Raw genomic sequence first — 25,971 nt, 5'->3', positions numbered from 1 at the left:
CTTTCAACATGCTACACATGCTAGCAGTGAATAGCTACATGCTAATAGCGATTAGTTAAGTAAGAACTCTATAAAAACTCCATAGTAACCATCTGTGACAACTACCAACCACCTAGTAACACCATATCAACCGCTCTGAATACCATAGCAACCACCCAGAACACCCTAGCAACCACCCAGAACACCCTAGCAACCACCCAAAATATCCTAGCAACCGCCTAGCAACCACCCAGAATACCCTAGCAACCACCCAAAACACCCTAGCAACCACCCAGAACACCCTAGCAACCGCCTAGCAACCACCCAAAAGACCCTAGCAACCACCCAGAATACCATAGCAACCACCCAAAAGACCCTAGCAACCGCCTAGCAACCACCAAAAATAGCCTAGCAACCACCAAAAATAGCCTAGCAACCACCCAAAATACCCTAGCAACCACCCAAAATATCCTAGCAACCGCCTAGCAACCACCAAGAATACCCTAGCAACCACCCAAAACACCCTACACTGTAAAAAATAATCCTGTAAAAAAACAGTAAACTACTGGCAGCTGTGGTTGCCATTATCATACTGTTAAAATACGGTGTGTTACTGTTTTTGAAATTAACAGCTAAATACCGTTTTGACAACTACAGTATAAAACTGTAATTTTACAGCCCGGTATTTAACAGCTATATGCTGTAGTTGTCAAAACGGTATTTAGCTGTTAATTTCAAAAACAGTAACACACCGTATTTTAACAGTATGATAATGGCAACCACAGCTGCCAGTAGTTTACCATTTTTTTACAGTATAATTTTTTACAATGACACCCCAATCATTTCAATTCTAAATGCTATTATAACCCTGCACATTATTTTTGTCATGGATTACAAAAAAGGAATAAAGCCAAGTTAGGATTTTTTTTTTTTATTCTGATACAACACCAGATAAATTCTGCTCAATTATTGTGAACTAAAACAGACAAATAAAAAAATATAATAATATAGTCGTCGAGTGATATTCAGTGCATAGAAATAAACACCCATCAAAATGCAAAAATAGCTTAAGAAAAAGCAAACAAATACACAATATATAGAATTGACTTACCTGTATATAAAATACAAATCTAGTCTCAAATGAGGCTTTAGCAAAAATTAGCCCAAAAACAGTTGCACTAAAACAAAGTAATTATTTAAAATAATTAAATAATTAAAAAATAACCTCTTAAATCAGGCTTTAAAAAACACCAGCCCTTTTTAATATCTAAACAACTCTGTATAAACAAAATATAACACCAGGCCCACCATGTTTCTGAAAACAAACTGCATGTGTGGGGAGTGTCAGCTACATTTTAAATGAAGTGCCACTCAAAGTCCATAAGTCTTTTTAAAAGATTTGATACTTTGGTACTGACGGTTATGGTCTTCTTCTGCACGGTTTTCCCAGATTTTTTGGACATCACTTTTCCCCTTGCAGCCTTGGTCCCCTTTTCTGGATTAATTCCAACAAAACGTCTGAAAAATAAGAGGAGAATATCTTCAGTGAACAATGATTTAAAAGGAATAGTTCACCCAAAACAAGAATTTATCCCACAATTTACTCAACCTCAAAGTGTAAATGGCTTTCTTCTTCCAGCCAAACACAATAGAGTTATATTACATAACATCCTTCCCAGCTTTGTAATGGCACTGAACAATGCCAAGTTTTTGAAGCTCCAGTAACTGCATCAATCAATCATAAAAGTAATCGATATGAATCCAGTGGGGTTAATAAATGTCTTCTGAAGAAAAGCCATGCATTTTTGTAAGAAAGATATCTGTATTTTATAACTTTATAAAATATAATCACTGGCTTCTGGCATGGCCGTATGTGTGTTCATGATTGAGTTGAGTTCTGGTGGAAGGGTGTCCTCTGACCTGACGTATGGCGAAGACGTAGCGAAATATTAGGTTAGAATTGACGAATGCGGAAGTGCAGAGGATAGAGTAAAACAAAATGCCGGTCATGAATTAGAAGTCTAAAAAGAGACGTTTTGAAAGAAAAGGACTTTGATATAAGATTTCATATGTCGGGTAAGAGGTCATTTTTCTGCCGCAACTCGACTCTATCATGAACTCGCGTACGGCTGTTTCCGGAAGCCAGTGATTATAGTTTATAAAAGTTATAAACATGGATATTTTTGAGCTTCAAAAACTCAGGATCTATTTAATGCCATTGCAAAGCTGGGAAGCCAGTATATTATTTTATATAACTCTGACTGTGTTCGGCTCAAAGAAGAAAGTAATATACACCTAGGATGGCTTGAGGATTCCATTGTCACCATACTAATACTAACATATTATTTAGAAATAAATAAAATAAGTCCAAATTTGTTACCTTTGAAGGAATTCTAGTGTGGATGCTGCTTCCTCTTGGTACTGCAAATTAAAGATGTAATACAAAGAGAACAATGCAGCAAGTCCAGAGAGAAAAGTTGGCTGCACACCCTCGCAGATAATTCGGCCTTCCAGGCTGATCATCCATCGTTTCATCCATTGCCCCGGATTATCACCTGGACCATAAAGGAATGGATAAATTAATGTTTAATCATGATCTCTGGAGAGTTTGGTGTAGAAAAGGTAGTGAGAAATTAGTACATTATTTTATAACCTGAAAAAAGGCACACAATGTCATGTCTTACAAGATAACAAAACCTACAATATCTCTATAAAAATAAAAAAAGGAAAAGGAAAGGTTGTTTTAGTCTGTTTTTAACTTAATGCTAAGCCAGCCTCCGAGAGGGAAAAAAAGATTACAATACAATAAAGTGTAGTGATTGTGTTGTAAAGACTCAAACTTGGGTCTGATGAATAAAAACATGATTCAAAGACAGCAAACTCTAGAATGAAGCACATAAATGTGAAGCCTCTCATAATAGTAAAACTTGTGTGAGCCTTATTTTAAATTGCAGACATGTCTAATATGATATACTTACCAAGCAGGATCAAACGAGGACTCACAGGCAGGTTACCCGTCTTTTCGAGGTCAGCAGGAGTGGCACACATCTATTGTCAAAGATAACAATTTAAGACAACTGACTAATCTTAATGTGATACTTGCTGATAACCAATAATAGTCCATAATATTCTACAGAGGTAAAAGGCTTTTTGTACTCAGAACAGGAATAGTTGATCCAAAATGATCATTCTCTCATCATTTACTCACCTTTATGTTGATTCAAAAAATATGATATTTTGATGGGAGTAAATGATGAGAGGACTATCATGTTTGGTTGAACCATTCCTACACAGGTGTTTGTTGTAAGAACTAAAGATAAACTTACATTTTCTTGAAGAATGAGTTCATCTTGCTTTTCCATGAAGTGAGCCATTAGGAGTTGAACAATTTGGTATGATGAATCGATGGGTTCATCTTTGGAAAGGATTGACTTGACTTCTGAGTTGGTAGGCTTGCTTTTAAAAAACTCTAAGATGTTCTTTCCACACTCCTCCATAGAAAGTTCAAGTGCACGCAGGACATTAATGTCAGTCAGAAGCTCAAAATGGGCGAACAGGCCTTTTTGAAAAAAGAGGTACGGCCACTTTTCCATCAACTCCGCAACAGAAGGTGCTGGCACACTATTTATTTGGCTCCGTTGCAGGCAGAAAGTTGTCTCCATCAGTTTTTCTACCTCAGCTTTCTCAGCTCCCTTTGCACCTTCTTGAGAGTATAGATCCTCCAGCTTCTGACGTTTAGTCTCAATGGAGACATCGGTCTCATCTAAAGGAAGATCAGGCTGAAACCGGGTGCAACCATATGTGTCAGTGGGTCCTCTTTTAACACCACTGCCAGCTGACCGGTGCTGTCGGAAGCTAGTGGTCCGGCTGAGGTTATCAATTCTATTCTTGATCTGGGCCAAAAGGGAGCTGTAACCTTCCCCTACAACTCGGCCATCATGAAGTTGATCTGCAAAGCTCTGGGGATATTGATGGACAATCGCTTTACAAATAGTAAGACACTGTGCACGTGTTGGGGTTGGCTCAAATTTTCTCATTTCATCTGCAAGCACCCTGACCATTTGTCGTCTTGCTGGTGGTGAAGGTCTCTTCCCAGAAGAGAGAGCAGACTGAATTTCTGCAGGCATGAGCTGCCATGGTACCTGAAAGGTATTTGACCACGATTTCCTAAAATGGGATGTAGATGGCCGACTGTCTTCAAGACTGCTTGATTCTCCATCAGTAGTTACCAACATAGAAGAGCATGGCTGTGGTGAGGAGCTCCCAGCTGATAAGGAAGGTGTGTACTGCATGCTGGTGAGATCCAAAGTGACCGTTTCTGACTCTATGAGTAATACAAAATATTGAACAGGTAGTTAAAATCCACATGATCTGTACAGACACAACATGATATATACAGAATCAAATTTATACAATTCCACACACGGTAACAATGGCCGGTTTTCTACAAATGTAGACATTGTTTACATCTAAAACTATTCACATTGTTCATGTTACTACTGGGGTGAGTGTGCAAGCAAGCAAACACATTTTTTAAGTGAAACTGAGTAACAACGCTCAAATCTGATGAATTGAAAATTATAACCCCATTAACATCTCTCAACAACCCACTTTTACATGTTCAGCCATTTTAAAATGAATAGAAATATAGATGAAGATGTGAGATTATAATTACCCATTTTAAAAGCATTGAGAAGTTTTCTGAGTTTTATAGTTGGTAGTATGTCACTGATGTCTTCTTGTTGAACAAACTGAAGATCATCTTTGGATTCCAATCCAGAGCCTACAAGTTTGTCAATCAAAAGCTGTGTGGTGTTCTCATCATTTGACGGCAAAGCCCTGAGGATGATTTCCCTCAGTTCTTCCACCAAGGCGGACATTGCTCTAAATTGAGACAAAAGAATGATGAAGAACTATTACAGACATATCAAACACTGTGTACTTTGACAATGGATAATAATCCAGAAGGTCATTCTGATTAACACAAGAGTAGGATCCATTCATTGGTGTCAAGCAATGAACACCCATGTCAGGGATACTGTAAGTTTGGAAAAGTTCTGTGATGAAGTACACTGAAGTATTGTGTATTACTGTCATCACAATCCTCCCCACAATAAGTCCCTCGTCAGTTTCATGAATGACAACATACATGTTTTTTTTGTATGTTGTGCCTTTCACAGTTGCCTCATGAGAAACCAAAGAATTTTCAGGCTGAAAATCATATCCAGATACAGACTCTCTTATGACATCATTGTAGTCACTCACCACAAACTCTGTTGCCTTTTCTGCTACAATAGCAGGAGGGAAGAGCTCACCAGCACGAAGAAACGCCTGCAGAAGCTGATGTCTTTCTGAGAGAGTAAAGCACAGATTTTTAAAGTTATGTAGTTTTCTTACACACTGTTTGAAATACATGTGCTTACTTTCGAATCTTAATGTCCACAAACGGATGAGTGGTCCAAAATGAATAATGAGCTCTGGGTAATGGCTAAGGTAATGATGTTTAGGTCTGAGAGAGTAAGTGGGAAATATGTGTTTCCTAAAATGTAGGTACTCATCAATTAAAACTCTCAAATACCCTATCTGACCACTGTAAATGGCTGGTGCACAAACAAGTGCAACAATTTCCCTTAACAGTAAAATTAGTTGCCAAACTTCATTCACACCAGGTGATTCAATTTTGTCTCCAATTAACATGGGCAGCATCCTCAAAAAACACCAGTTCTGTACAGCATGCCCACTTAGCTTCTCACTTCCTGGGTTAATCTCACACGGTCTGTCACAGTTGTCATTACCTAGAAACTTGAACTGACTAATCCTTCGATTCAATTCCAGGTACGTGAACTGTCTGTCAACCTTTACAAGATGTTGTATACATAAAGCAAGGTCATATGACACAACACCTTCAAACAAATCGTGTCCAAGGCACGGGGGCAACCCTGGCTGAGAGACATGATAGAAGGAGAGCTCATTGAACAATGAGTCAAACTTGATGCCTCCACTATGGGCCAAACCCTTATCAAGGTTCTCAACATGATGTTTGTAAGACTCCGCTGTACGAAATCTGGCTCTGGAAAGTGGATTTTCCTGAAAAGTAAATTTGTCAATTTCGCAATATCTGCAAAAATATCTACTTCCGCTGAAATTCTCCAGAAACCCACCAATGCCATGTGAGCCTAAATTGTCACCAGCTATTGCCTGCAAGATTCCTTTAACATTCAGTCCGTCTGGAAAATCTACGCCTGTAGTCTCAAGGTCTTTAAGGTCATTGACTAAGCACCTCATGACCAATTCTTGACCAAAGTACTTAAAGTCTTGTTCTCTGCAGAGAAACACCAGTTGCATTTGGTCAGTACTTGACCTATTATGAGGAAATAGATCTGCTAATGTGAGGTACATAGCTAGAATTTTATGCTTTTTCTTCCCAGACCCAAGAGGGTTTGCAACCTCAAAAGCATCTTGATATAAGACCAAGCCTAATGCAGATTCATCTGCGTGATGCAAGTTTGCAGTTATGTTTTCACCATCCCACACATCCTTTAAAATGTCCTTCAACTGGACACGACTGTGCACATCATTGTACTGTTCTCGTACAGACTTGCAGTGAAGAAGAGATTCAATTGTTTTTTTTACTGGTACATACTGCACAAAACACTCTTTACCTGCTTCATTCTGCCCTAGGCGAATAGGCACAGGCTCAACATAATGAAAGCTTTTCTTGAAAAATGTTTTTCTTCGCTGATCTGATCTTAATGTATGGCTATTACAGGATGTAAAAAGATCTTCAGCTTTAAGATCGTCAAGTACCATTTTTATCATTGCTTCTGGAACATTAAGTGAGATCAACTTTTCCTGAAGTCTGAAAAGCAAATGAGACTGATTGATTTCATGTATTGACTGCATGTCTTCAATGATTGTCTGAATGACTGAGGCTGGAAGCAATAGCTTGGCTTGTAATTTCAAATAGAACAGAGCAAGATTCCTTAAAAACAAAGGGTTGTCAACATTTTCAGGACTAACATCTGGCTCCTCATCATTTTCATCAGCATCAGTCTGTGAATCAGACTGAACATCAATGTCTTGAATCTGAGAGCAGCTGGCTTCAGGGTTTGCTGTAATGGAGTCAATTAGGCCTCCTATATTTTTGTTATGTTTTCTGGTCAAATGAGAGGTAAATGTTGATTTAACAGTAAATGTTTTACCACACTGCTTGAAAGGGCATGTGACTTTTCGTCCCTCTTTAATGTGCATTTTGACATGAGAAATAAACTCGGGTAAAGAAGAACTTTTGGACCTACACAAACCAACATGACATTCCAAGGAAAGTGTAGTGCACATTGTGGTTTCTGCCCTATATCCTGCATGGTGTCTGTACACGTGAGATTTCAAACCAGCATTTTTTTTAAACTTCCTATTACAGTTAGGTATGCAGCAACGAAATACAATATTTGAGACATTGCTGTGTATTTTCATATGTTTCACATAGATCACAGGGGTATCACATGTTTTATCGCAGAGCTGACAAGGAAACATGTTGTAAAGAACAGATCTAGATTCTCTATTTAATAACTAGCGAAGTTAGATACGTTAAAATACGTTATAAAATGGCTGAAACATATGCAGTTTAAGACGCTGTTATGCTGCTATTAGTTCTGCAAAAAAGCCAGCAGCGGTTTGAATAGGCACCTTAATTAGACAATAATTTAAAATGTTGTTGTTGTAATACCTCATTTACCATTTACTGACAAAAAAGATTTACACATGTGCCCGTTTCATAAACACTAATAATTCAAAACTCAAACTTCATCATCCACTTGCATGCTTGACATAGCCTACAAACGCGTTATGAGTGTGCGTGCAAATCTTACCCGTTCACTAACCGGATTCACTGGATCTTTCTTTCTACATTGCTATTTTATAAGTAGGCTAAGTTACTTGATAATAGGGCGATTAAAATAAGCGCGGAGCACCGACAGATAATTGGTCTGTCTCTAGATAATGTCTCTCATGGACTGAATGCGCACGTTAACATTATCACACAAGAAAAAGAAAAAAAAAAACCTATTGAATTCTCTACCGAAGCCATCGATTTTCGTTAAATACGTTATAAAATGGCTGAAACAGATGCAGTGCAAGACGCTATTATGCTGCTAGTTCTGCGATCAAGCCAGCAGTTTGTTGAATAGACCAATTTAAAGTAATTTGCACATGTTTCATAAACACTTATAATTCAAAACTCAAACTTTATAATTCCCTTGCATGCTTGACAGTATACACGTTATGAGTGTGCGTGCAAATCTTACCCATTCACTAACCGGATTCACTGGATCTTTATATTGTTAATTTATAAGTATAGACCTACTTGATAACAGGGCGATTAAAATAAGCGCGAGCGGCAAATTAAGTTACACCGGCAGATAATTTGTCTATGTCTCTAGATAATGTCTCTCACTGAATGCGCATGTTAACTTGCCACACAAGAAGAAGAAAAAATATATTTCGTTCATTCCATTCATCTATTACTTGGATAAAGTTTGGTAAAATATGCAGGTTGAATGAAAATTAGGTATTCTTACCTGTGTGTGTGATAAGATGGCTGTATGGCAGTCTGGGCTCAATCTCACTCCGTTGACCAATTATTTGCCTATAGTTAAAACACATAATTTAATGGAGCCATCTGATTTAAAATCACAGAAGCTTCTTTAAATGTTTAAGATGGTATATTTTAAAGTAATAGGTCATTTAAAGATAATAAAATAATAAATCGTTGAAAACCTACCTCATTCAGATAATCCAAAATGTCGCCTTGTGCACATTGGACGAAAATAGAGTATAATACTGTTAAATAACAGTGACAATTTGTTGTTGATCGACCACACAACCCGAAGTGAACAAGTCTTCCCATAATGCATTGTAAAAAAAAGCAAAATGCTGTTATTACATGGAAACAGCAATTTGCTGTTAAATTTCCATGTAAATTTACAGGAATTTTTTACAGTGTAGCAACCATCCAGAACACCCTAGCAACCGCCTAGCAACCACCCAAAAGACCCTAGCAACCATCCAGAATACCATAGCAACCACCCAAAATACCCTAGCAATCGCCTAGTAACCACCCAAAAGACCCTAGCAACCACCCAGAACACCCTAGCAACCACCCAGAACACCCTAGCAACCGCCTAGCAACCACCCAAAAGACCCTAGCAACCACCCAAAAGACCCTAGCAACCACCTAGAACACCCTAGAAACCGCCTAGCAACCACCCAAAAGACCCTAGCAACCGCCTAGCAACCACCCAAAAGACCCTAGCAACCACCCAGGACACCCTAGCAACCACCTAGCAACCACCCAGAGCACCCTAGCAACCTCCCAAAATACCCTAGCAACACCATAGCAACATCCTAGCAACCGCCTAGCAAAAAACGTTCTGGTCCAAACTTTCGAAAGCCAACTTAAAGTTTGTCTTGACGAACTTTCGCATCTAGTTTCCTATTATCACTGTAAAGCTGCTTTGAAACAATCTATATTGTTAAAAGCGCTATATAAATGAAGGTGACTTGACTTGACATGAGCATGGGTAAATCAGTAAATGGGTAAATACTGCAATATTCCATTAAATAATTGTACATTTTGATTTCATGGTGACTTTAAATTAGTTTGTATGTACTTGGTACAACTAACTTATAGTTGATGAGACCCGATTTCACTTCTTGAAAACGACTCTGTTACAACACGGGCCTGGAGTGGTGTGTTTTATGTGTGCGATTTTGCGATTGTTCCTGCATTCTTAAATTCAGTGCGGAAGGTGTTTACTTGGAAAGAAACCCACAGAGACCGATGCAGCCAAGCTTCCCGTGTGAGAAAGCAGCGGGTAACCGTGTGCCAAGGCGCTAATCAAACCAGGCAGATGGAAGACTGCAGTTTGGTGCCCACAGAGTTTGGCAATGGAAGCTGATGGCCAGAAAAAATCCTCTGTACACTCCACCGGTCACTCCGACTGCAGTCTGAGAGGAAGTGGATGGGTCGTGAACAAAGTGCAAGGGGCAGTCCAGCACCCCGCCACCCGAATGATTGCTCTCTCTGAGGGGAATGTTTGTACGCCAGTAGTTCTTCTCCGCTGTCAGCGTGTAAATGCCCTCTGCATTGTGAGTTTAGTGTCGACAACTTGACAAAAGAGAGAGAGAGAGAGCTGTGGCTGTGGGTGATGTCAAAGTCTCACGCAGACTTTCTTGTATAGGCATACAATTTTGTGCACATTGCAGATTATTCTAGGCAAAACCAACCACTTAGACATGAAAAGGCAACAGTTTCTGTTAAAGTAATACATATTTTATTCAATTATACTGTTTAGTTTTTGGTTTTCACTTTTTCTTTGACTCAGAATGAAGAATGAAACAAGCTGTTTTTGCTACATTTTCTGTAAGACTTCTAAAGAAATTTACATTTTACACAATTTTTCATTTTTAATTCCTGCAATTTTACAGTATATATTATCAGTATCAGTTGATATTGCAGAAAAGTTGGGACATTTTTTTAAATGTAATAAAATCAAGAATCTGTGATTTGTTAATTATCTTGAACCTTTAATTAACTGACAAAAGTACGAACATTTCCAATATTGTCACTGGCCAACTTAATTGTATTTTGTAAATATAAACAAATTTAGATTTTGATGACTGCAACACACTGCAAAAAAGTCAAGTCACCTTTATTTATATAGTGCTTTATACAATACAGATTATTTCAGTGTGACATGGTGTCATTATGGTATGGAGCCGAAGCTGGCCATAGGGTCTGTGCGGAAGACCTGTTTGCCTCTTGTGGTCTCTGTTGAGGATCTGTGCTGGTGACTCATGTCGACGAGGCCTTCGCAGGGGATTGTGTAGTTGACAGGATCTCTGCTGACATTCAGGGCTGTGTTGTGGTCATGTCTAAGTGCAGGTCCACTATATGATCTGGATATGGACTGGACCTGGCTGACTACGGTAACCTCGGGATAAGGATGAGATGGACAGACTAATATTAGCGTAGGTGGCACTTACGATGTAACAAGTACATCAGGTGTTATGGGAAGTGTGATGGAAGTGCATTACAATAATCTAGCCTTGATGTCATGAACACACATGTTCTGCATTTGTCATTGAGATTATATGTCGTAGTTTAGATATATTTTTAAGATGGAAGAATGCAGTTTTACAGATGCTAGAAATGTGTCTTTTAAATTAAATATTGGTATCAAAGAGCACACCAAGGTTCCTATCTGACAATGAAGACATGACTGATACTGTATTCTAAGTTATTACGTGTGGAAGTTTTTGGTCCAATAATTAGAATCTCTTATTTTCAGAATTAAGTAATCGGAAATTATTTTTAACTATGCATTCCGTTAATTTTGTGACTTGGTATGTTTCGTCAGGGCGTGAAGGAATATAGAGCTGAGTATCATCAGCAGAACAGTGAAAAAAAAAAAGATGCCATGCTTCCTAATGATATCTCCCAAGGGTAGCAAGTACAGTCTATTCAAGTCAATTCAAAAGAATGTTGTGGTTGATAGTATCAAATGCAGCACTAATATCCAGTAACATTAATAGAGAGATACAACCACAATAGGATGATAAGAGCAAATCATTTGTAACTCTAATGAGAACTGTCTCAGTATAATAATACGGTCTAAATCCTGACTGGAAATCTTTGCAAGCAAAGTTGGGTCATGGCTTACCACTTTGTGCCAAATTCAAACAATTCAAAAATTGAATCATTGTAGCAGCCGGAAACTTTTCTGACATTCCCGATAGACTGATATAATAAAGCTGATTCCTGGTAAGGCCAATCACATTAGAGCTTGATGTTAGAAGAAATACTCTCATTTTTGTGTAATATTCATCAGATGGTCTGTGAGCAGTCCGACTGAGACGGACACTAGATATCCTGATGCAGTGTTCAAGGCTAATGGTTTGGAAAATGGAACCCTGAAATGCTGCTTACATGTTCATCTTCATTCTGTGTATTTCTGTAAATAGCAGATATTCTCAGCAGAATCATTATCCTGCCATTTACTCTTTCCTTCTCTCTCTCCATAGTTTCTCCATTTCTCTCTGCTGTACAGCATTGCCATGGGCAACAACACAATTTCACATCTCTTACTTCTCTGCTTATGCAAAGACGAGTAGTTGTGGACATCAGGGACCACCATTTGTCAAACTCCAAATGAGAGAACTAATTGGCTTTGGTGAATAAATAAAACAAAGTTACTCATCATCTAGTTGGTAACATTATTACACGAGTTTTGTGGCTTTTACACTGCATGTTGGGGGTCAGGCTCATTTTCCTGACCCCATTGGCACGTAAGAGATTTTTATTAATCTTTTTCTGAAAACAAGATTTAGGGCCAGATATACTAATAGCTTGCGCAAGAGCAAACCCTCTTTTGGCATTAAAAAACTACTGTCAGAATTTACAAAACACACGCAGTGGAAAAATAGCGCTGAAAAGGCGTGGACAGGGTTGTTTTTGCGGCTAACCTTATTGCATATGCATTTGTAGGAGTTTCCCTTTCATACGCAAACTTTATGGGAGGAGAGTATTTAAATAAATCATGCAAGGGGATTTACTATGGTTTGCGCTAGTCAGTTTACTAGTATTTGTGCCATTATTTACCGCCCACAAAAGCATGTCTTAAACACAACGCTAATCTGCGCTACTCTTGCTAGATTGGGTTGGACAAAATGGAAATGATTCGGCTGTGACTGTGTTCTTTAATTTGCGCGTGGCCGTCAGTAGATCATGCGCAGAACTTTCCACTCATATCTGCGCTTTTATGGGATTGCGCTCTCATGCTAAATTTGCTCTTTTTAGTAAATCTGACCCTTAATATCTTATGTTATTTTGCTTCTAAAGTAAATGTACCTTGAATGTTTAGATATTTGTAAAAGAACATGATTTTTGCAGTGTAGTCTGTAAACACTATGGGCCCTATTTTAACGATCTGAAACGCAAGTATCAAGCGCGAAACTCAAGTAACTTTGTGCGCGGGTCTTGGGCGCTGTTGCTATTATACCAGCGGGATAAATGACTCTTGCGCCCGACGCAAATCTAAAAGGGGTTGGTCTGAAGTAGCTTCATTATTCATAGGTGTGGTTTGGGCGTAACGTTAAATAAACCAATCAGAGCGACATCTGATTCGCGCTTGTTCCATGGCGGCTTGCTATTATAACGGCGGATTTGCCAGGCACACGCCAGGAGCAGTTCACAGCCGAGGAGACCGACGTTCTCGTCAGGGCCTTAAAAGACAGAGAGGTGACATTGTGGGGATGGGAGAAACCCACCCAAATTAGCTTCGGTTAAACAGGCGTATAATAATTTGGGTAAATGTGTAAGCTAGATTTATGCCTATTTTTTCACATCTTCATGGACACAACAATGATTTCCCTCATGTGTTAATATTTTTCCTTGTAATAATGTATGGTTTTCTAAAAATGAGAACTGCTGCGTCTGTGTGTAGATATTAAGATAAGCAAAGTGTATGCGCGTTGTGCACACGCTACATTGATTATGGCCAAGCATGCACCCTTAAAATAGCATATGAATAACATGCGCAACGCGCCACTGACTTTAGACTAGGTTTTTCCTGGTCAGTGGTGGAATTGTTTTCTAAACCTGCAAAATAGCACCATGGAACGTTTGCGCCGGAATACGCCTCCTCTTTGCGCTGAACCGCCCCCGGGAGCGCAAGTTCATTTCCTAATTTACCGACATGCGTCTGTGGAAGGAAAAGTCCGCTGTGCGCGGGTGCAAAATAGGAATGATACATGCGTCGGTGTACAAAGTCAGTTGCGCTGGGTGCAAGATAGGGCCCTATGTGCTAAAAGTATATATAATTAACTCTTCACAGATATATGCATTTTAAATTAAATATGCTCTTTTCCTAGAATAACAGACCAAAAATATTGATGACTCATCCTGCACTCAGGAGCGTATGCAAATGTTTTGTCTAATAAAATGTTGTTCCCTCTCAGTCTTTGACATAATTATAGTTGACTCTGCATATTAAAGATGGAAAAAGTGATGTAGAAAGATAGGCAGCACAGAGCAGCGATATTGTGTTTGTCAATCTGAAAATACCAATCAACAGCAGATTTCTTTCTCTGTATGTATATTAGATGATAATTGCCACCCTAGTGAATGTGGGCAGCAATTCTTCCTTGAAAACATCTCAAAACGGGGGCACAAAATGACATGCCGGAGACACACAATTGATTTTGCACTGTGTCAAATTCTGCTCAATAAATTGGACAGACATGTCTGTCATTCTACAAATCCCTCTACTCCGCTGTCTAGCTCGCTCTACTGAACCTTGATCGCGATTTGAAGACCGCGGTTTTGTGTCAACAGTTGTAAAATGCAGATATGACATCTGAAAAGCTTGAAAGACAAACATAACATTACTTGGCCATTTGCATGATGTGTGTGCATGTTGATTTCTCTCGTTACAGCTGCAAAATATCCAAACGGCAGACAATAATGGCAGGACAAGACACATAGTTATGTGGTGCACATTTGGACTGAACAGATAGGATTGTTTGTGTTGGATTTGAGTTGAGATGAAGCACGTCTGTCTGATTAAAGAGAGTGCGCTCACAGGACTCTCATGAGGGTTTGCATTTTCCTCTCAGACTGCTAATTACACGGATGTGCGCAGAGAACGATCAATGGACAACACACAGAAAGTAGACATCTGTTCCAAACATAGCCCGTTTCTCAATATGCATTCTTAAACGATCTTGAATCCTCGTGTTCTCGTACTACGTCATCATCAACCGTTGAAGTTTAATTCCAAGGCTGCATCCGAAAACGTATTCTTCCCTACTATATTGTAGGCGAAAAACAGAAGGTTACAAAAGAAGTATGTCCAAATTCACAGTACTCATAAGAGAGTAGGCAAAAAAGTACCCGGATGACCTTCTAATTTGGCGAGATTCTGAAGTGTGCATACGATGGACACTCCCATGAGGCCACGGGAGAGGATTTGTGATTGGGAGTAATGCGACGCTATTGACACTGTTAGGTCACATGATAATGACAACATGACAAATGTAATACGTCTGGATTACATACTATAAAGTTCATACATCTTAGCGGTTGTAATTACTTATTCAAAATAAGTACCTACTCAGAAGAGTATGCAATTTCGGATGCAGCCCAATCCTCAAGAAAGCAAGTATAGAGAATGCATGGAAGTACCCCGTACTGGATGTGTTCTTGATATCGAGGATGCATCGAGTCCTGATTTGAGAGAATCAAACCGTTAGAAATCCCAGAAGACGCTGTGGGTGGACAGCGGACGGAAGCCTGTACGCTTTAAACTTCTCGTTTTCACTTAAGAGATTCCCACTGCAAGCTCGCAAATACATGGCAGCTTGTGAAAATAAACATTTGCCATTTTGTTTTGCTTAATTTGAATAAAGCAATAAAGACCTGGAGAAAGTCTGCAGTATTTTTATTGGCATATTAAAAAGAACCTAATATCGACATGAGTAACATTAAATATAAAAATGTTCACAAATACTTGTGGTATAATAAAATGATTTTAAATAATATGAAAATAATGTGTACAATAAGAAATAAATGTAATAGGCTATTACATTTGTTTGGGATGTTCTGTTGTATATATTGTGCGTTGGCCGCTGGGATGTGTGCAGTTGAGCAGCACATCTCAATTCTCACAAAGATGCGTTCTGTGTCCTCACGTCCTTCCGAGTTCATTCTTTCAAGGGCACCTGGCAAGACCGATCTCCAGGTGAACGCAAGTCCGTTCTTTGCATTCTTGGAATTGAGAAACAGCCATAGTTAGACCCAGGGGCGTCAGTTTGTTTTGAAAAGTGGTGGGGACAAAAGATCAGATGAAAAAAGATTACCGCAGGACGGGAAAAATATTGAATAACGGTGCATCAAAAATGGGCATAGCGTAGGCCAGTCAACAACAGGAAAATACTCAGCATAAAACCCTCAACAATGTCGACTGCACATGTAACAGTCCCTGCAACACCAGCTCAACCGAACAGTGCCAAAGCACCATACTGTAGAAAACAGCAGCGCGTTAAGTCAATGATTACAATGAAATTCATTACATATGTAAAAGAATACACACCATAAGCATACAACGCAACATATCTGCATCAAATAACACCAGATAAAATTAAAACAATGTGGGATTTGCAACCAACATAGAATGCAGTGCAGTTAGAGAACCAAATCCACAAAATGTGAAATCCTCCTCTGCCATCGCACATCGTAGCGTAACCAATATAAAGTGCCGTGATAAATACTGTCATTATGTAGGCCTATGCCACAAAAAAACCCACACTAAAATCCAAACTATTTTAAAACTATAAGATGGCACGCAGGCCCTCTCTCTCTCTCACGCACGCGCGCACACACACACACACACACACACACACACACACACACACACACACACACACAAAGCCAGTTTTTTTTATTGATCTGTAAATTACTTAATCGGCTACAATTAACAAAAGCAATCACAGTGCAAATATATGCTATATAAAAACTCCCCTAGGTCCGTGTACTTGGCGGCCAACGGATTTTCGTTTTGAAAGGAAAAAAAACAAAAACGAAAAATGGCCGGTTTCCCAATTACCATTAGTAAATAGGAAAACGAAAAACGGAAAACAACCCATTATTCGTTTTTTGTTTTGATATTAAAAAACGGAAAACGAAAAACAATCTCGTTATCCGATTGTCCTTGATGTGTTTATAGATGGAAATCGGAAATCAAAATACGTATGTATAAAGTCGTAATCCTTAATTCTGCATTGGTATTTTTTCGTGACCCGGAAGCGATCCTAAGTAGTAAGCAGTTGTCATAGATAGGTACACCGAGCGGTTGTATGCTAGATGTTGCCTTGGCTACGGCAGTTCATTGGAACGAATGCGTATATTTTAATGATCACAATTAAAGTTTTAATTTTATTAAATTGAACAAGCGCAACATTCAGCATTCAATCAAATATTCTAAAAGATGTATTATTAATAATAATGTTATTTCAACATAATATCTCGTTATTTCGACATAATATGTGTGCGTGCAACAAGCAAGATGTGCATTTGTAAATCCGGTGACGCAAGCATTGATTTTTATTAATAAACTAGTGTTTTCTGACAGTGTCGACTGCAAAGATGAAGTTGACGATCGCCATATTCGTAGTGAACGTGCATATAGAGAGAAATGCACATCATGGATTACATAATCAGAGAGTAGCCTTTTTCTTTTCGTTTTGAATTATTTCGTTTTTAAGACATTTCAAGCTTTGTGTATTTGATGTATTTCTCATGTCTCTGTGAGGCATACACTGAGTTTCGTTAAGTTAGGATTAACGTGTTATGCAAGTGACCGCGCGAGTGCCTCCATGATTATATTGGCTGTTATATTTCCTTCTTATTTATTCAATCCAGGCAATTATGTTGATGAAAAATTAATTAAAATTAAGATACAATTTATACAAAACGAAATACACTTTAAAGAACGGCTTTCTACAAAACAAAACTTAATGAAGTGGTCAAAATCATGTCTGACCCGCTCCATGTCTCTCGATATATTGCGCATCTTACTCGTGCTGTTCACTGCAAGCATAAATGGAAAAAAATAACATTATAATATTTGAACAAATATGAAACTAAAAGCGCTTATTTAATGGCTACAACAGTATAATAGGCCTACAGACTCTCTATTTGTACAAATTGCTGCACATTCATTTAATTCTGAATTTTGCACACACAAGTTGAAAGGCATTTGTTCAAATCAAGTTCACGGATAATTGTGCGTGCATTTATTAATCATTATGATACTAAAATCATAACAAAGTAGGCTATGCTATGTACAAAAAAAATCAGATGAGCCCAGAATATGAATGCAACGTTTACTTGTTCAATTTAATAAAATTAAAACTTTAATTGTGATCATTAAAATAATTTAATATTAAATATTTAGTGGCCAAGTTTTTCTCATTTATATATGCATTCGTTCCAATGAACTGCCGACATCTAGCATACAACCGCTCATAGGTGTATCTATGACAACTGCTTACTACTTAAGATCGCTTCCGGGTCACGAAAAAATACCAATGCAGAATTAAGGATTACGACTTTATACATACCTATTTTGATTTCCGATTTCCATCTATAAACACATCAAGGACAATCGGATAACGAGATTGTTTTTCGTTTTCCGTTTTTTAATATCAAAACAAAAAACGAATAATGGGTTGTTTTCCGTTTTTCGTTTTCCTATTTACTAATGGTAATTGGGAAACCGGCCGTTTTTCGTTTTTGTTTTTTTCCTTTCAAAACGAAAATCCGTTGGCCGCCAAGTACACGGACCCTCCTCCCCAACACTTCGAGGTTTGAACGTAGTGCATCATGTCCATCCATTCTTGCTCAGGCCAGAGCGCAAATCCATGAAGCTGGAAATGAGCGGTAGTCCCATGGAATTTCTAACTAACGTTAGCTAACTTCCCGCTTGAGGGCCGAGAACCGGCTTATGTTGTTTACAGACCACGCAGCCTCTGTGTAGCTAGCTAAACGTAGAGTTCAATATAAGACTGACATTGGTCAGTAGCCAATCTGCGTGTTCGGGGCGTGGTTTTGCGAAGGGTCAATTGGACGGAAACCCGCCCAATATGGCAACACTGCACAGGATAATCAATTGTAGAAAAAAGCAGTAACATAGCTAGGTAAACATTTAACCCTTTCGCACGTACGATCACACCGGTGTGATCAGTCTAGGCTGGTCCCTGGAGCGTACGATCACACCGGTGTGATTAGAATGGTCAGTGCATGACGAAGACCTGAAGACCTGGCTGCGCTCTTCAATGTCACAAACCCGACTCAGTGTGGCTGTTTGTTATGTTCACAGAGAGAGAATGTATAACTTGGACAAGAAGAAACTGTGTCAAGAATTTGTTCAAGTTACTGATCGGCGCATGCATGTTTTTGGGTCATTTTAGAATCAGTAATAGTTTATTTTGTTTAAGTTACTTTTTTTGGACAATGTACATTGTTTCTTTCTGTATCTAAACTGCATTGCATGTTTTATTTTGTGCAAATAAACCTTTAACATTTCTTGGTTCGCTTGATTTTTCAGAACATTTTAACCAAATGCTTTCAAAAAGTGGTGGGGACAAAATCAGCCATTTCAAAAAGTGGTGGGGACATGTCCCCAGCGTCCCCAGTGTAAATGACACCTATGGTTAGACCCGTGACTTACTCTAATAAGTATAAAAATATACTGAACAATTCTGTTGATTTTTTTATTGATTAAATTAATGTTTTATTTATTTTACGAAGGATGCATTAAATTGATCAAAACTGACAGAGAAGATGTTTATAATGTTAAAAAAAGATTTCTATTTTAAATCACATCAAGTCACAATTTATATTGTTACAAAATTATTATCATAAATTATTAAACAACTTCAATTTCAGCTATAAAGAAGCTCTACAGAAAACAAGTGTCATTAATGAGCTCAAGTCAAATATAAAAAAAATGCAGAAAAATGTATCAGTGTTTTAAACAAAAATATGAAGCAACACAACTGTTTTCAACATTGATAATAATAAGAAATGTTTCTTGAGCAAATCAGCATTTTAGAATGATTTCTGAAGGATCATGTGACACTGAAGACTGGCGTAATGATGTTGAAAATCCACAGGAATAAATTACATTTAAAAATATATTCAAATATAAAAACGTTATTTTAAACTGTAATAATGTTTCATAATATTACTGTTTTTACTGTATTTTTGATCAAATAAATGCAGCCCTGGTGAGCAAAAGAGACTTCTTTCAAATACATTAAAACATCTTACTGACCCCAAACTCCACTATCCATATCTTGCATGGACTTTTTCACTGAACTTTTCACAACATATTTTAGGATTACTCTTTCTGTGAAGGACACATGCGATGCTGCCTTAGAATATACAGTATAGAAGATGATGAATATTATATATTTTTCTATACAAGTCTTCTGAGCTATACATTCACTTTGTGTGAAAAAGTGTACATTTGTGTACATTCACTTTGTGTGCTTTTTTTTGTAATTTTGGTGCTTACAGCTTCAGTCCTCATTCACTTTCAATATAGCTATTGAAAAGAATGTTTCACAGCAGAACAGAAGTCAAACTGGCATGAAGTTGTCTGTGCATTATGTAGCCATTTGAAATGATGTGCAGACTCAATGACTTGTGGATAGTTGATGCAGAATGATTTAAAGGTCCCATTGCATGAAAATTTCACTTTATGAGGTTGTGGTCCCCCAGTGGCTTGACGTTTTGATGGGTATAAACCAAGCCCTGGGTATTTTTGTGAAAATGAAAGCTCAGACGGGCAAATCTAAAATCTTCCCCTTATGTCGTCAGCCCCTTACGCTGCACAACGAAGCGCTTACTGTACTTACCTCATGTTTGCAGTGGTGAAATCATTAGTGAGAGTGCAGAAACTGCGTTGCAATGATAAGATCTTCATTCACGTGATCAACAGGCTGTCATCTGCTCAATGCTCATCACTGCAACCTTTTATGTGATGGGAATAGATCTAAATACTTAAAAAAAACTTCTCACGATTCGTTAATCCAGATAGCTGTAATAGTAAAAACGTACACTCTCAGAAAAAAAGGTACAAAAGCTGTCTCTGTGGCGGTACCTTTTCAAAATAACCTTTGCATATAAGTCCCTCAAAGGTACATATTGGTACCAAACGTGTACATATTAGTACCTAAATGGTACATATTAGAACCCTTTTGAAGGGTACTGTCCCAGTGACAGCTTTTGTACCTGTTTTTCTGAGAGTGTATAATAGCTGTAATAGTAAAAGTTTTCGAGAGAGTTGCACATGCAATGCTAAATATTTCATATGCAAGCATGTCAGCCAATCACAGCAGTGGGGGTTTACACTGAAGTCTCACAGCAGACACGCCCCTTCAAACAGAGCGTTCATATCAGAGGCTAAAATCAGGCTAGGAAATATGCCTTTTATATCTAAATTATAACAACTTTTGATCTAACATTATAAGGGCACCCCAGGTAACATAAAATAATAAAATAATCCATGGAATGGGACCTTTAAACTGCACTGATCACCCTTATGATTATGATTTTGCTCCTCATAAAGAATCATTTATTCCCCTTCGTAAGTTCACTATTACGTACGTCATAACTGATGCAATGGGGATCTCGCTTGAGAGACCAATCTACTTCAAGTGTAAACTAAACAAGCCAATGCACATTGGCATGCAATAATCTTGCTTCGGAGCCAGACGGTGAATGCTGTTCCTGCTCTGCAATCTTATCTGAGAGTGTTTTAACTTCAAAAGACGAGTCTGCTTCTTCAGGAGAATGCCTCTTCAAGCTGGTGTTGGTGTTACAGCAGACAGCGCTGGCCAGAATGTTGCGCCTTCAATGAGAATGTGAATGCTCACATCAGGCTTGCACTATCGTCCTGTTTGTGTAGCCATGGTCATCCCTGGGTGCTTCAGCACCAGAGAGAGCAGATTCCTGAAAGAGCATTCACGGTTTGACACTGCGTCTTTTTCAAGATGTCATTCAAACCGTGTATTTCTGGATGCGGTCGTTTCCTGTCCTCATTTGATGGCCACGATCACTATTTCACATGCCTGGGCTTAAGCGTGTTGAGACTGCGTTCGTGGGTGGTTCATGTTCTCTCATGAGAGCATGACCACATCGGCACGTTGTTCGTCTCCCCTTTCTCGTAAAGGCTTGTGTCGTTCAGAGTGCGTCGTCCAACCCAGCGTGCGTTGTCGGCGCTCTAGATGCGCCCCTTTGCCTATTCCCCGATCTAGTTCCTCTTCTGGTGGCCACCATAAAAGGGCTACTTTGGCTAATAGCACTGGTGAAAATAGCACTGGCAAAATCTGCAGAAAAAGTTTTTCCTCTCTCACTACCCTTGGTGGTGGGGCGGCTTTGCAAATTGCAAATCGCCTCTTCCCTGCATGTGATGGCCACCCTACAAGTCTGTGGAAGGCCAAAACACTCAATGCACTCAGGGTTGAGCTGCGCATAGTGACTGACTGTGGTTTAAGTCACAGCGCTGGCCCTTGGTTAGACGATGTCCACGCTGGTGGTCCAGAAGCGCCCCAAGGCTAAACCTTGCAGAGGTGCGAGACATTGCCAAAGTTTGCTTTCTCGATGCTCCCATCTCACAAGATGGCCTTTTTCGCCGACACTGTTGAAGACTGTACCCAGTGGTTCTCCACAGTTTAGAAGCAGGCTAAGGTTACCAAGAGCTTGTCCCAATATGCTACCAGAGTCACTCGTGGTCACTCGTGGGTCTGTTTGTCGCCGAGGGTATCGGTCCCCTGCAAAAAACAAAACAAAAACAAAAACTCTGTCACAGCCAACTCTACTGTGACGTCGAGCCTTCGCATGAAGACGGCGCCACCTATCTCAGCAGCCCTGAGACAGGCGTCCCAGAGTCAGCTACTCTTCCCTGGTGGAGGGCCGGGCAGAGAATCTTTTGATTAATCAAATTCTTTTCCGCCGCTGGATCAGCACTCAATCAACGGTACACAAATTCTCAATAAGAGCAGCTTCTCTATCTCTGGGTCTCAAGAGAGCGGATGGCAGTGAGCGACGCTTCCATGCCTTGCCACTCCTGTCCCCCTCTATCGCCAGCGGGCAGCAGTGTGCGGTTCGGGGACGCCACCAGGCCTACCCACGCACCCTCTGCCCCACCCTGGAACCAGGTAAGTGTTGCATGGCACACTCAGACTCCACTTCGGGCCTCGCTGCCCCGACCCGGGTACGTCTGTGGTCCCATTGGTCCCGCTTGCACTTCCGCTTGTCTGGGATCCTGGCTAGCACTTCCCAGCCTGTCTCGCTGGCTCGTCCGTACCATCAGACTTGGCTATGCGATTCAGTTTCGTCCGGTGCCCACCCAAGTTCAGGGGCATCCACTTCACCATGCGGAGGTGACGCGGAGTTGCGTTGCCCCTGTCTTGCGGGCAGAGATCGATGTCCTAATGGCGAAGGACGCGATCGAGCCGGTCCCTCCAGCCGATATGAAGACCGGGTTCTACAGCCCCTACTTCATTGTACCCAAGAAAGGCGGTGGGTTACGGCCAATCTTGGACCTGCAAACCTTGAATCGGACCCTGCACAAGCTCCCGTTCAAGATGCTAACGTAGAAATGCATTTTCGAATGCATCTGTCCCCAAGATTGGTTTGCAGCGATCGACCTGAAGGACGCGTACTTTCATGTCTCGATTCTCCCTCAACACAGACGCTTTGCGTTCGAGTGACGGGCATATCAAAGTCCTACTCTTCGGGCTGTCCCTGTCGCCCCACGTCTTTACGAAGGTCATGGAGGCAGTCATTGTTCCACTTAGAGAATGCAGCGTTCGTATTCTCAACTATCTCGATGATTGGCTGATCCTGGCCCATCGAGACGAAGCTCATGCGAGTACTCGCACAGGCCGCGGCGAGCCTCGGCCTCGAGTGGTCTTCGCCTGAGCAGCCCGCTCACAACCGGCTGGATGGATTTTTCCTGCCTGGGGAGCGCGCTTCGCCTGCGTCCAGACCGGCGCCTTTTCTTCCTGAGTTACACGAAGAAGTCGCCAAGTCCTGAAACGCCCCCTATTCGGCTAGAGTGCGTCCTGCTGTTTCTTTGGCATTCTCCGCTGTTGACGATGCCAAGAACAAAGGATACCTTTCGCTGCCGCCGGTCGAAGAGGCGATAGCGGCCCACTTATGCCCGCCCTCTGCTGGACGGCGTGCTAAGTCGGCCCTACCCTCTAAAGCTTGCCGCACGACGTCAAGCCTGCTCCGCCGCGCTTTCTCCGCCGCCGGGCAAGCTGCGTCAGCGCTGCACACCATGGCAACGCTTCAGATCTTCCAGGCCGATCTCCTCCGTAAGCTGGATGAGGAAGGACCTGACGCGATCTGCGTGCCGGACTTAAGGAGTGCCACGGACCTCGCTCTCCGTGCTACTAAGTCTGCAGCGCAAGCCATTGGACGGAATATGGCCTCTCTCACCGTGACTGAGAGACATCTTTGGCTGACGCTCTCGGAAATGGCCGAGTCTGAGCGCACCGCGTTCCTCGACGCCCCGCTTTCCGCCACAGGCCTCTTTGGATCCTCCGTCAAGGATTTCGCGGAGAGATTCGCAGATGTACAGAAAGCATCACAGGCTATGAAGCACTTCCTCCCGAAGCGCTCCAGCTCTGCAGCAGGCCGTGCGAAACCGTCTGCTCAGAGCTCACAGCCACAGCCACCGTCCACTGCCTCCACTTCACAGCGCCGCCAGGCCCGAAGCGCGAGACCGCGCTCCCGCTCATCCGGTCGCCGCCCCGCTGTACGTGGCTCGCGACCTAGGATTACGGTGAAGCCCGAGGCCCCGAAGTCGTCCTAGCACAGCTAGGAAAACGACGGTGTTTAAGTCCCGCTGCGGCCAGACTCACATCAAAGCTATTCGCTCGTCCAGTTCCAGCAAATGTGACTGTTCCAGTGTTTTCTGCAGCCAACAAGTCGGTTCTGTCACCCGCTTGCCTGCACACAAATGACGTTTTCACGGCTACCCAGATAAATCCCCAAAAGAGTGTATTTTCTGGTGTCCCGGCCACGGCCGATGGTGTTTCATGTGTATTAAGAATGCCCACTGCCCAGTGCCCATCCCTACACACAAGCACAGCCTGTCACACAGGGCTCGCGCACATAAAACCGACTCAGATCGGTTGCGCTTCAAACATGGTGAATGTGCCCACTACCCAGTGCCCACTAACACCGCGTTATGCATGTCTCACGGTTTCTGTAAAAACGAAACCAACGTGCACTCGCTTCACGCAAGCGAACGATGCTTTCGGTGTGATAAATGTGCCCGCTGTCCCGCGCCCACATCCACACATAGACATGACAGTTCCCACGGGAACCGCCCAGCCCTCCCCCTCGCGGCTGACCACCGCAGAGGAGTTGAGCGCGGGCAATCTGCCCGCTGTTATCAGCGCGCCCCATGCCTCAAATGTCACGAGCGCGATGCTTGTGTTGCAGCACGCCGAAGCTTCTCCATCGCTGAGCGAGCGGAGCGCGCTTCGTATTCAACCCCTAGCTATCCATGCAGACGCATGGGCAAAGCTGCCCGGGGTTTCGAAGTGGGTGCTGAACATTATAAAAAGAGGCTATTCGCTGCAGTTTCGCCGACGCCCTCGCCGCAATGTGGCGCGCGTCGAGACCACGGTAAAAACAGAAGTAGCACATTTACTTCGAGCCGAAGTGGCGAAACTATTGAGCAAAGGGGCCATAGAGCCTCTCTCTCAAGTTCAGAGCGAAGGAGGGCTATACAGCAGATACTTCCTGGTACCGAAAAAAGACGGGGGTCTCAGACCCATACTAAATCTAAGGCAACTGAACAAAGTGCTTGTGAAGCGACAGTTCAGGATGCTCACGACCAGACAAATCCTTGTGCAGATTCGCCAAGGAGATTGGTTTGTGTCAATAGATCTGAAAGACGCGTATTTTCAAATACAGATAGCGTCACGTCACAGGCGATATTTGAGATTCGCCTTCGAGGGCCAGGCATATCAGTACACAGTCCTGCCATTCGGTTTGTCCCTGGCACCCCGTACATTTACGAAGTGCATGGACGCGGCGCTCGCACCCCTCAGAATGAGAGGCATGCGAGTGCTGAACTATTTGGACGATTGGCTGATTCTAGCGCAATCTCGCGTAGTGCTCATAGAACACACGACCATTTTACTCGATCACCTCGAGGTTTTGGGTCTCAAGTGTCAATTGGGCGAAGAGCTCTCTGTTACCCAGTCAGAAGATATCTTTCCTGGGCACAGAATTGGACTCGCTGTCCATGATAGCGCGACTATCGCCACAGCGCGCGGTAGACATTCAACGCACAGCGAACGCGTTTCGCTGCGGCGCGTCTGTCCCGCTCAAGAAATTTCAGAAGA

At 41.3% G+C, this 25,971-nt stretch overlaps 1 protein-coding gene and 1 long non-coding RNA gene across 4 annotated transcripts; one reads left to right on the top strand and one right to left on the bottom strand.

The window, feature by feature from the left end:
• Window positions 1-527: 527 nt before the first annotated feature.
• LOC309479396 (uncharacterized protein) lies at window positions 528-8,983 on the bottom strand. Of its 3 annotated transcripts, XM_082143519.1 has the most exons (8): window positions 8,759-8,983; window positions 8,556-8,623; window positions 5,245-5,330; window positions 4,655-4,863; window positions 3,306-4,303; window positions 2,958-3,027; window positions 2,360-2,534; window positions 529-1,497 (listed from the first exon to the last, which is right to left on the bottom strand). In XM_082143519.1, exons 4-8 carry the CDS (start codon window positions 4,857-4,859, stop codon window positions 1,335-1,337), a joined length of 1,611 nt encoding a protein of 536 aa, XP_081999645.1. In that variant the 5' UTR covers window positions 4,860-4,863; window positions 5,245-5,330; window positions 8,556-8,623; window positions 8,759-8,983; the 3' UTR covers window positions 529-1,334. The 3 variants fall into 3 exon arrangements, with proteins under 3 accessions (XP_081999644.1, XP_081999645.1, XP_081999643.1); XM_082143517.1 differs by having other exon boundaries at window positions 5,245-8,983; XM_082143518.1 differs by having other exon boundaries at window positions 528-1,497; window positions 4,655-8,983.
• Window positions 8,984-18,475: 9,492 nt separating this feature from the next.
• LOC309479778 lies at window positions 18,476-19,248 on the top strand. Its single transcript, XR_014199433.1, has 2 exons — window positions 18,476-18,788; window positions 18,833-19,248. It is a non-coding gene; the product is annotated as an uncharacterized lncRNA (long non-coding RNA).
• The last annotated feature ends 6,723 nt before the right edge of the window (window positions 19,249-25,971 follow it).

Source organism: Leuciscus leuciscus, assembly GCF_965113295.1.
Source record: "Leuciscus leuciscus genome assembly, chromosome: 17".
Classification (NCBI taxonomy): domain Eukaryota; kingdom Metazoa; phylum Chordata; class Actinopteri; order Cypriniformes; family Leuciscidae; genus Leuciscus; species Leuciscus leuciscus.
The sequence above is the reverse complement of the archived record's forward strand: the minus strand, read 5'-3'. Positions and strand labels throughout refer to the sequence as shown.